At 42.3% G+C, this 12,518-nt stretch overlaps 1 protein-coding gene across 1 annotated transcript in view; it reads right to left on the minus strand.

The window, feature by feature from the left end:
- Positions 1–230: 230 nt before the first annotated feature.
- The window catches only part of LOC308290789 (uncharacterized protein), a gene marked incomplete at both ends in the record, with an annotated part of 38,723 nt that continues 26,435 nt past the window's right edge, over positions 231–12,518 (minus strand). The window contains 4 exons of the mRNA XM_080732698.1: positions 231–541; positions 1,995–2,145; positions 2,912–3,030; positions 3,377–3,611. Of these exons, the coding sequence (XP_080588824.1) occupies positions 231–541; positions 1,995–2,145; positions 2,912–3,030; positions 3,377–3,611 (816 nt within the window). The remainder of the gene's footprint in view (positions 542–1,994; positions 2,146–2,911; positions 3,031–3,376; positions 3,612–12,518) is intronic.

The raw sequence follows: 12,518 nt of genomic DNA on the forward strand, positions 1-12,518 counted from the left end.
TCTTATATTTGTCAATTTGGCCAAAGTTTAATTTGTCATTTCAGAGGTATTAAATTGTCACTTTAGAAATGTGCATATACCCTCTATACACTTAAACTTTATGTTGGCTTGTTTACTGTCGAGTGAGAAAACAATGTTGCACATTAAGTTAATCATCTGGGGACCCCCCAAAAATAATTTGGAGACCCCCCCCCGGGGGTCCCGACCCACAGGTTGAGAACCACCTCCTCCTACTCCGCCACCTGCGAGTCTCCTTGCAGGCCTCGGAGCGTCCTCTCGTTGAACTGGTAGGTGAGCTTCCTCTTCACCTTGGAGATCTCCCCAGTGCGCGAGTAGTTCCGCAGCGCCCGTGCCATCTTCTGGTAGGTCATGGTCTTGCGGTTGCCCTTGCGCCGGCCCCAGAGCTGCGCCAGGCGCTCCTTGTTCTGCGAGGAGAACTGGAAGGTGCCGGAGGACGTCTGGACCCACCAGATGCAGCTCCGCATGGACGGGGTCTGCAGCATCTCGAACAGGAACTGGAAGAGACGCTCCTTTCGCTTTCCTGTGTCCCGGTAGGAGAAGGACATGTCATAAGTCATGTTTCCATAAACGTATTCGAAAATAGGAAGCGAATTATCAGAAATGCACATTAAGACAAAGCGAATTTAGCCTGTTTCCATTTGCGGGTGTCATTCGAATTAGCGACGGTCGCATGAGCCGACTCAAGTCCCTACCTCCTTGCCCACCACTGGTTCTGTCGGAGGCTGTCTTTCCACAACAGTCTGTATGCAGAGCTACAGCTGGCGCGTTGTGAAAACGGGAGGAATTTACACACGGTCCGTGTCATTCCGTGTGTAACAACCGGTTTGTTTTGTAAGGAAAAGTAAGGGAAAGTGTTAATTTGGAGGACGATGGACCAGAACGTCATCATTTATTCGCATTTATTGTCTGACCTGTTTCCATTAACTAATGCGCATTTAGTTTTTTCGATAAAGCCTCAAAATCCACCTCCTTCAAGCGCATAACAGTTTTTGCGGATAATTAAAGTTTATTCGAATTTTTAAGTGTTTCCATAAAAAGATTTATGCAAATAAGCCTTAAAGAGCATTAAGAGGCTATGGAAACGCCACTATAGAGTGGTAAGTACACGTGATGTGTATGTGTGTGTGCGTGTGTCTGTTTGAGTGTAGACTGCTGACTCACACAATTTAAATGCTTCCGTCATACTTGCAACAGAAAAGCAGAAAAGGCGAAGAAACTACAGCGGAAACTACAGCCCCCCAGCCCCACTTCCGTTTTTTGTTACAGCCTGTCTGTCATGACAAGCTGAACCGCTTGTCCTTGAAGCAGCTAGTATAACTATGGCCTGAGCCCTGCGCTCGTTGGCAGAACTACCATACCACCGATCTGTGTCAGACTGTGTGTCTAACATGCTTCTCCCCATAATATCATGCACATTAAAGCATATTTCACCATCTAGAATAATGTCTCGGACTCCTCTTGACTCAACCTGCATAATAAACGAACGAATGTCTGTCTGATATACCCGCATGCTGACATCACTGATACTAAACTGTGCCCAAATTTGGAGATAACTGACATCACTGATACCGCCGCCTGCACTGCGCATGCATCGCCGCCAAGGTAACAGCCGCATGCTGAAACAGTGCCCAAATCACTTCTGAGGTAAAAAAAAAACAACACATTTTAAGGTCGGTTGCCAATGTTCAGCAAATCAGGAAAGAGCAGGCTACCCATTTTCTGTTGGAGAGAGCTGGAGAGACATGGAGACTCATGTTGCTGGACAAACACACTCTAGCAGTAAGTCAGATATAGAGCTATTTAACACTTATTTGAACCCAAAAATATCACGTTAAGTGGTCAGAAGCGTGAACCACAAACACTTTCATTGCTCTAAGCTGTAATCAAAGAACATGCATTTACGGTAGGTTGTATGTGTGTGTGTGTGTGTGTGTGTGTGTTTGTGTGTGCACGTGCTTGTGTGTGTGATGTACCTGAGAGTGGGGCGAGGGGCAGGGAGTCACTGTTCTTCCTGCCTCTCCTCTCGGAGGGAGGGGAGTGGGGGTAGATGTAGTCCTGGTACTGAGACCCGCTGGACTGAGAATCTGAGTCACTGTATGTCTCGTAGGAATACACGCTCTGGTCCTGAACATACACAACCACACACACACAAATGTAAGCTACCGCAATGTTTCAAAGAGCTGGTCAAGTGAATGAATGAATGAATGAATACTTGAAACATCAAAATGAAAGGAAGATATCGTCTCTGTTGGGTGGAAACCTCACCAAAAGCATCAAAAGTACCAGATAGACAAGTTCAAAACGAGTTTCCAGCTTGGAACTGCTACTTTTGATGCTTCTCTGTGACAATGTAGTATGAACAAGTAAGACAAATTTACGAAAAAACACAAAAAGTTGAAATATGAGATAAGAGAGACGGTATAACGGTATATTCTACATCAGTGGTTCTCAACCTGTGGGTCGGGACCCCCAGGGGGGTCCCCAAATTATTTATAATTCATATGATTAACTTAAATGTGCAACATTGTTTTCTCCCTCAACAGTAAACAAACCAACATGAAGTTTAAGTGTATAGGGGGTATCTGCCCATTTATATGTGACAATTTAGGGACGTTTTAATACCTCTAAAATGAGACATTAAACATTAAACAAAATTTCAAATAGTAGAGGTAGAAATTGTGAAAATAGCCAATCTACATGCTCACAACGCGAGGCGTTGTGAGCATGTAGATCTGCTATTTTCACAATAGAACCGTGTTATAAAAATGTAATGCCTCAACTCTGTCAGGGTGGGGGGGAGTCCCCAGTTAAAATATGATTATTTTGGGGGTCAATGCCTGCAGGTTGAGATCCACTGTCCTACAGTACATCACTGGTATTGTGAGCGTACCCAGTGGTTGTCATGTGGACTGGGCCAGGATGGATGTGGAGCCTGTTCCTCACAGTCATCATTGGGGGTTTGAGGTCCGTAATGCCACTCATACGCATGTTGTCCTGACCAGCTATTCTCTGTGGAGGAAAGAAAAATACAGCATCTTGTATAAGCAAGATTACAGTATACTGTATTTCGTATTGGCCAATTCTGAATACAGCTTCTAAATCCTGACAGTTTTCAGAAAAACTTCAACACAGGTCTTGTATATTCATATCTAAATGTGACACAGATGCTGTCGTGGATTGAAAGGTATAAACAAGTATAGGTTAAAATAAGTCTAAATGTAAACACAGATACAGTACAAACATGCAAATATTCAAGAGACACACACACACGCTGCACGTACGCACGCACGCATGCAAGCAAAATCACCATCATCATCACCACCACTCATAATCACCATGATGCCATTATCCTGACCTATGATGATGTCCTGGTGGGAGTGTGTGTGTGCGTGCGGGGGCGGGGCGCTGGGCGGGCTGGCGGGCCGGGTGGCCGCAGGCTGCACCTCCAGAGAGTGCTCCTGCAGGTACTCCTCGATGACCTCCAGGTCCACCTCGGCTGAGGAGGAGCCCCCCCCTCCTCCCATCATCCAGGCCCCCCGGCCTGCTCCTCCTCCACCGCTCAGCAGGCCCATGTCGGGCACGTAGGCCATCTGAGGAGAGAGGGTGCCATAGATTTAGACCTAGAATTATTGACTGCTTTAACTATTGAAAAATAGCAGATATACAAGCTCACAGCGCGGCACCGAGTGCCGCGCTGCGAGCTTGTAGATCTGCTATTTTTGAAGAATCGTTAAAATTTGAATTTTGACCCGATTCTATAAGTGTCTTTTGAATCCTTCTAAGGTTTTTTTGAAAAACCCTATGTTTCTATGTCAGCAATCTGGCCGGCCATCGTCAACGAAAAGGTCCTTTTCACTTCACTGGAGCTCAGTTAGTCTGTTCTTGAGAGACTACTATGTCAACTTTTTCATGTGAAGGACCCCCAAAATGATATGTATTTGGCCACGGACCCCCATCTCAAAATATTTATTTGAACACATTGTCACGACTTTTTCAAAAATGGCAGATCTACAAGCTCGCAGCGCGGCACTCGGTGCCGCGCTGTGAGCTTGTATACCTTCTAGGCCTAAATGGGTTAATCCAGTTGGTTCTCAAACTTTTTCAAGCCCCCCCCCCCCCCCCCCCCCAAATTGATATATATTTGGCTGCGGACATCCCCATCTGAAGTGGTTTTGTGCCAGAGCGCTGAGAGCGGGACCCCCCGGAAAATACGTTTTGTGTTTGGACCCCTGTTGTTCCTAGACCCCACTTTGAGAACCACTGAGTTAATCAATGAATCGATAATTGCTCATTTAATCAAATCATTTATTAGTAACCATTCCCTATTTTGGGAATATAATAGGCGGAAATCCTATTTGTTTAAAAAAAAAACTCCAAAGCTGCTATGCTCACAATTTTTTGCACAAAACCATTGTGTGACGAAGAATGAAATCATCGATTTCTTCATATTTAAAATGTCTAAATATTTACCAAAATGTTTTCAATGAATCTACAAAAAGTAATCAATAGCATAATCACTGAGAATCAGTCAATGATCAATAGTTGCAGCCAATCTGAGACACACAGAGACAGGGACATTTGGTGATCAAGGCCTGATTTATACTTTAATGCTCGCCGGCATCTGGCACCAGAAATAGCCGAACTACAAGCTTGTGAACTTTTAGATCTGATATATTTTCGACGCGCAACACCGTGTATAACAACAGAGTAGCAACAAAGCAAACAAAGTATTATCAAGCCCCCTTATGAAGAAGAGAAATCACTTTGCATGAGGGGGTGGCGTTTGGTTTATGTTCCATTAATCCAAGCCTGGGGCAGTGCTGCTAACACTCCACTGTATGAGTCATGATAACCTGCTGCTGCCGGCGCTGACACAGGCCTACTACTGTATGGAGCTCTGTCAAACTCTACTGCAACAGGGGGTCTGGGACCCCTAGGGGGTCATCAAAATCTTTGTGTGATAGAAACTTTTCTTCTTCTTTTTTATATCCATGCACTTGAACCCTATAGTGTCCATATTCTGAGAACTTTAGCCAAAAATAGCTTATAGAAAGCTTATAGAACGGCTATTTTCGGCAAAGAGGTTTGGTGTAGAGGGGAAAAAGAGCAGACTAAGTATATAGTGAAAGGTCATGTTTATTAAGTATTGAAGGTTCAAGTGGTTAAATATCTGAAAAGATTTAGACAAACCCAAAATATTGTGCTGTCAAACGATGAAACTAAACAATATGGTATCTATGGGTTTTAGGGGGTCACTGCTACATCTCTCTCTCGACAAAGGGGTCCTTGGCCAGAAAACGTTGAAAATCCCTGCTCTAGGAGGACAAAAAAATCATTTGAAATGGCGGTCCATGGTCATTAGACTCTAGTCTAATGGGAGGTTATCTGTGCCATGAAGAGGTTCACTGATCAAGAGCGAGGTCAGGAGTGGAACCCACAACCCCAGGATGTTACACCAGCTCATTATCTGATTCAGTCGCCACAGAGTTCTTAAAAGATCCCTGTTATTACAGCAGAGCATTTTATAATGGTGCGAGGGACTTTGCATGGCGGGCGCACGTTACTGATCTGAAGAACAACAAACTCATGGTAGTCAGCAGGTTGCGGGCTGGTGTTTGGAAACATTCCAGGCAACAATACTGTGACCCTAGCGTGTGTTTTCTACTTTGACTGGCAAATTTATGCAAGTGTTTTTTTTTTTTTCTTCCCCCACTCCGTGACCTGACCGGGTAGGGTATAACGCTGTATAGTTCTCAAACCTTTACATGCCAAGGACCCCCAACTTGATATATATTTGGCCGAGGACCCTCTATATGATTTTTCTTTTGTGCCAGGGACCCCCAAAGAGAAGATCTGTGTGCAAAAAATTCTAAATGATTAAAAATATTTTTGATATTTTTCCAAAACGTAAAAAAAATAAATAGCAGATGTACAAGCTCCCAGCGTGGCACGAAGTGACGTACTGTGTGCTTGTATGTCTGCTATTTTTGAATAGCCAACAAAATGCATAAAGTGGTTAAAATGATTTGATGATATATTAACACATTTTGCTGGGGACCCCCTGGAACCCCAAGGGGTCCCCGGACCCCACACCTTTTGCCCAAAAAGGGATGCCATGTTGAAAGTGCTTGATCATTCTAGATCAGTGGCAGCTCACGTGAGCAATCAAGGCATCCCTAATAATCCAGTGTTACTGTATCAGTGCATTGGAAACCTTGTATGTCCAAAACCGTTCCCTTTTTATCATTATCTTTTAGAAACATTTAACAAATAATGAAAATAGCCGATGTACAATCTCACAATGCACCCGGCACATTGTGAGCCTGTAGATCTTCTATTTTCACTACATTTGTGCGACACTCTTTTGATGAAGTAGGGCATTCATTTATTTAAAAAAAGAAAAGAAAGTTGAAATAACTGTAGAGGTTTCTGCCTGACAGCAACATGCAGTCAGTGAACACCTGTATATATGACTAAGTAGATGGTATAAGGTAAGGTATAGTGATACCCACTAAGCACGCCGTCTAAAAGTGGTCTAATAGTGGTATAGATTTTAAAGTTTTTTTGTCGTCTAAACTTTAGACTAGACGACTAATAGACGTCTAATAGTCGTCTAAATATAGACGGTCTGCATTTAGACGACTATTAGACGTCTATTAGTCGTCTAGTTTAAGTTTAGACAACAAAAAAACTTTCAAATCTATACCACTATTAGACGGCGTGCTTAGTGGGTTAGTGTCTATGTATTAGTAGGCAATCTCTCCTCATGCAATAAACCTTCTTTATTCTATACAGTATACACTGAATCATGATAATTATCACCTTCAATTTAAGTAAGTATTAACACATAAAATATATTAACAGTGTACAGTACACTATCCCAGTGGCTACTAGAAGTATACAGGATAATAGATACACACTGGAATGAGGCTATACTGCAAAAACAACTGTTGTAGCCTGTGTGCTTCGTTGGCAAAGAGACAAAATAAAAGAACACACACTCACCGTTTGCAACGTTGCCAGCATGCTCTGTGTAACCTGAAAAAAGAAAAGAAAAGAAAGAGAATGCATTCATTAAATACCAGCGGAATACCTGAGGAAGTGAAAGTACAGTGCGTCAGCCTATGTCGACTGTATTCGCTACACAACAAAACCAGCATGCAGGGCAGGCAACACAGTAAAGTCCTCGTTGTATCAATTTGTAACTCTGAGGGTGGACAAATGTTCCTGTAAACGGGTCCATTTGGTTACATGTGTTCAGTCTCAGAGTTCGAGGAGTAGTTCACCCCCAAAAATACTTGTTTTCAATCAGTTACACACCCCATGAAGTCTTGAATCCATGGAGATTTTACTTTTGTTTTTGTCGCAATCTTGAGCCAATAATTTGATGACCGGGTCAACGGTCAGTTAGAGAGACCCCAAATTGTTGGCATGTGGATCCGACAAAACAAAACAACCTCCACCAAGGCTTCAATTACAAAGTCTGTAATTGATAGAAAAACAGGCAATGCTTTGGGTGAACTATACTCCTTTAAATAAATTCTCTGAGATTTTTTACAGTGCAGATAAAAAGAAAAACACAAATATACACAATGAATGTGGCAGAGGCAGATAGACATGCTGTATACCTTGTGGTCTTGCTTCCACTCCAGTAGACTCCTCAGAGCAGCAGAGAGTTAAATAGTTATCCTTCAGACAGAGACCTGTAGAGGTGTGAGAGACGCTCACCTGTGTGATGATGCTCAATCCTCACACAACCTCTCTTATACGCTCTGAGCTTGTGTGTTTTTTTACAGCCCTCTCTCTCTATTTCCCTCCCTCCCGTCCTCCCTCCCCCTCCTCCCCCATCTCTCTCTCTCTCTCTGGCCAACTCTCTTATCAGTAAAGAATTATTTCTCACCATCGTGCCAGGTGAACGCTGCATGGGTTGGTGTGTTTTTTTCCCTCTCCACCCCACACCCCCTGCCGAACATGAGCTGATTGTATCTCTCTAACTGTGCAGAGGTATTATAATATTGTCTATTATCTGCAGATGCCAATTGTTGCCTAATTATTCTGTGGTCTATTATTTATTAGATTGTGATGGTTGGCTTATTTATCCAAGGGAGATCAAATATGTTGCTGTACCTCTGTCTCTGCTATACCCGTCTCTCTCATTATCTTTGTGTTAAATGAGGGAGACTTCATGTTTGCTATGAAAATCTGACTTTTTTTCATTAAACAGTTTAAGTTTGACTGAATTCTTGTAGCATATCATATTAGTTTCAGTGACATTTCTATAAAATATGTTGCAGAACTGTGGTTTTCCTATCATCGGTATAAGAAGCATATCTCCCCTACTAATACGTAGTTTATTAAAACGTTAAAATGTAGGCCTACAAACATGCACGGCATGCAGTGATGCAATAAACACACATCACCACATCCCTATGGGAGTCCTGCTTCGTAAGCAGTTTCAGGTCCTCAGTGATTCCATGGGTCTGTTTCATTGTCATCATCTCTGTCGGCCGGAAACCTCATTACCTTATGTCCAAAAATGTTACTTTTCAGGATTCAAATAAAAAAGACGCTGCCAGGTCAGTATGATATCGTGGCTTCCTGGTGGCACTAGGCATAGGCCAATGTGAAAAGGGTGCAATGTCTTCGCGTTGATATCATTCAAATGGGGTGGATTTGAGGCATTTTGTTCCAAAAAATGAGTTTTGCAAAAGGCGACCTGCTGGTGGCACCATAACAGGCCATGTGAAAAGGGTGGCATTTGTGCCTTGACCTAGTGGGAATGTGCGTGCAGAATTTCTCGGAAATCTCAAGCTGCGTTCATGATTTGACTTTGGCATATGTAGAATCGGGCTCAGGTCTTGAAAGTGAAAATTACATTTTTACATCAAGTCTGAAATGCACACCATGTTGAATCAAAATCCCATGCAGTGTTGGTGGTTATGACGGGCAGTAGTGGCTGTACATATGAATTTGTTTTGAATCAGTCCCCATTGTTAAATGGAAGTAGTGCAGAATATCAACAAAAAATCCATCAATGACACCTCCTGATGCCTCTTCCTTTGAAATGTAAACAAACTGGTATTGCATCAGTCATTGAACTTCACTCACTTGTGTGAAGTTTGAAACACTTGTTTATTGTTTGTTCCTTTTACTGTATGTATGTGTTGTATTGAACTAGACGTGGTTTCCTGACCCTGGCAAGCGTGTGACGTGTGTAATTTATGGTGTGTGTGTGTGTGTGTGTGTGTGTGTGTGTGTGTGTGTGTGTGTGTGTGTGTGTGTGTGTGTGTGTGCGTGCGTGTGCGTGTGCGTGTGTGTGTGTGGCTCTTTCAGCTGGGGAATTTCCTTCCCTCTCATAACGTGAGAAACGTTACAAAATAATGCTGAGCTTGCAAAAGATGAGTTATGAAAACATAGGAAAAATGTATAACTTCACATGAAAAAAAAAAAAAAAAAAAAACAACAACTAACTAATAAAAATTAGAGTATAGCAAATTATTTGTATGGCAATTAATTCCTCCACAAACAATTATGAGGAACAGTGAGGAGCCCCCACCGGGAGGACGTAGCACCTTTGTCCAACTCCTCCCGTTCAACATTCCCCATGGACAGGTCGAAAAATACATATATTGTCGCTGACGGGCAGAAACCTTATCTCCATTATGTTCTTTGAATGTCCTACTACCTAGTACCTACAGCGTCACACAAAAGCATCAAAAATAGCACGTCTACAAGCTGGAAACGTGGCGAGAAGCGACACGCTTTGAGCTTGTAGATCTGCAATTTCTTTTATTTGAATCCTGAAATGATATATGAGGTTTCCACCCGACAGAGACAACATCATTATGAGTATTTTGGCATTTTACTAAACTGAAATATGTGAATATTTACTGTGTACAGTACATGGTACAGGAACAAAATGTATGATGAAGTTCACAAATGAATTGCTTAAAACAATAATGTTTTTAAAAAAAACAACATTTTAAAAGACTTGCAAGGAATGGTGTCTGCCTTTCTGTCAGCATAAATCAGTTGCCCAAAGGCGGCAAATACCTTATGACCTCATTGAGTGATACTGTATGCGAGGCATGTGTGTGTGCGTGCACATGCGAGCATGAGTGTGTGTGTGTGTGTGTGTGTGTGTGTGTGTGTGTGTGTGCGTGCGTGCGTGTGCATACGCGGTGTTTAAACAGTGTGCTGTATTATCTCAGCATGTCCATATTGATAAACACCGGAATGGTCCTTACAGGAAAAAACACACTTTACAACTTGTCCAACCAGATTTAGAATGGGAATTCATCACACTGATATACTACCTGTTCCCTGTAAACCTATCAGAGGGCCTGGATTACAACCCATAATACTGTAGATGTATGGTAGTGGTTAGGAGGGTCACCAGGTGAAAGTGACATAACAAAATAATGATGGAATGCATGCAGGGGTGTCACACCAAATTCTGGGCCCTGGGTTACAAGGATTCACTGCGGGCCCCCCATGAATATTCTTCATAGGGGGAGGGGGTTTAACCCATTTAGACTGGGAACGCATTATTTTGTGCTTTAACTATTGAAAAATAGCAGATATACAAGCTCACAGTGCGGCACCGAGTGCAAATACATGTCATACCCCAAAATGATATGTATTTGGCCACGGACCCCCATATCAAAATATTTAGTTGCAGGGACCCCCAGAAGTAAAATTTGAGTTACAAATGTTCGCTTTAAAAATACATATATTCAAATATTTGTACGCATTTTCACGACTTTTCAAAAATAGCAGATCTACAAGCTCGCAGTGCGGCACTCGGTGCCGTGCTGTGAGCTTTTATATTATCTGCTATTTTTCAATAGCTAATGTATAAAAATAACGAAGGTCCCTCCACCTTGGGCCCTAGTAACACAGTACCACTTTTCCCTCCCTTGTGACGCCCCAGCACATCACTGTGGCCTCGATATGTAACTCAGTCACAATCAGTGCTGTGAGGGAGGCCACTTAGGAATATGGAAGGTTTCCAGGTTTGATCCCCGGCTCATCCTGGCTTATTGTCGAAGTGTCCTTGTGCAAGACACTGAACCCCTAACTGCTCCCGATGAACAGGTTGGCGCCTTGGAGGACAGATTACGACTATGCCACCCTCTAGTCCAGTGGTTCTCAAACTTTGAAATTTGAAGGTCTCCCCTTAACTTTGACAGTGCACAAATGGAACCAAATGGACCCGGTTCCATTTGCACACTGTCAGAGTTACAGACTTGTAAGGGTAATTTTACACCCCCCTATAAGGAACCTAGAGAGTCCCTGGAGTCCACAGCCAGTTTGATGTGACTTGCATGTGACTTGCATGGATGGGGTAGATGTGGTTGCTGCTTTCAGACTGAGTCAGATGTCCTCAGATCCGGATCGGATTTGAAACCACCTCTGGATGTGGTTTTTCAAAATCGGATTTCATCTGACATGCATGTGACCTGTCTGGATTTAGACTATGTAAAAAAAATCGGATTCCACTTTTGATGTGACTCAGATCTGATTCAGGCTAGATTTCAGTGGCAGTGTAAAGCCGGCCTTTGAGAACCACTGTCCCAATCTTTATGAAATGACGCTTCTGAATGAGCATCATAATAGTTATGTTCATAAAAACAAAACAAAAAGAAACCTATAATCATACTGCAATCACAATTTTGATTGACTTATTTATTTGAGGAGCTATAGTATAATAGTCATTTTGGTTGAATTTATTGGACGAAATCTCTAGCTGAATCATTAGCTGAATCAAGGTTCTACTTGATAGTTACGTAATTGCATGTCTAAATTCATTTTAAAGACACAAATCTCAGGTCAAAGTATAATAGTATAATAAAGTAACAGTAACAGATAAACAATAAAACTGTAAACCACTAACTATAAAACATGGGCACTGTAGCTGTGTTTGAGCTTGTAATTTAGCAGTAAGAGTGTAAATAAGTCAGTAGACTCTGATAGAGGGAGGTATAGTTAATTCCATAGTGTCACGAATGGGATCTGATGATTTATTTATTTAACCCATTAAGACCTGAGGCCGATTCTCATATACAGCATAGATCGGGGTCTTCAATATTTTCAGTTGAGAGAGAGATGAAGCAGGGACCCCCACAACCTTCTCATAGATTCCATATAGTTTTATCTTTTGACAGCACAATCATCAGTGTATTTTTGATTATTGAACCGTCAATACTTAATAAACTTGTCCTTTCACTCTATACTTAGTCTGCTCTTTTCCCCCTCTACAACAAAGCTATTTGCTGAAAATAGACGATCTACATGCTCACAACGCCTCGCGCTGCGAGGCGTTGTGAGCTTGTATATCTGCTATTTTTGGCTAAAGTTCTATGAATATGGACGCTAGGGTTGAAGTGGTTAATATAAAAAAGGAGGAAAAAAGGTTTCTATCACACAAAGATTTGGAGGACCCCCTGTAGTAACTCCTGTGTCCCTGTGCACACTCCTGTAGTAACAGATCCCCA

Source organism: Nannobrachium achirus (assembly GCF_963921795.1).
Source record: "Nannobrachium achirus genome assembly, chromosome: 9".
NCBI classification, from domain to species: domain Eukaryota; kingdom Metazoa; phylum Chordata; class Actinopteri; order Myctophiformes; family Myctophidae; genus Nannobrachium; species Nannobrachium achirus.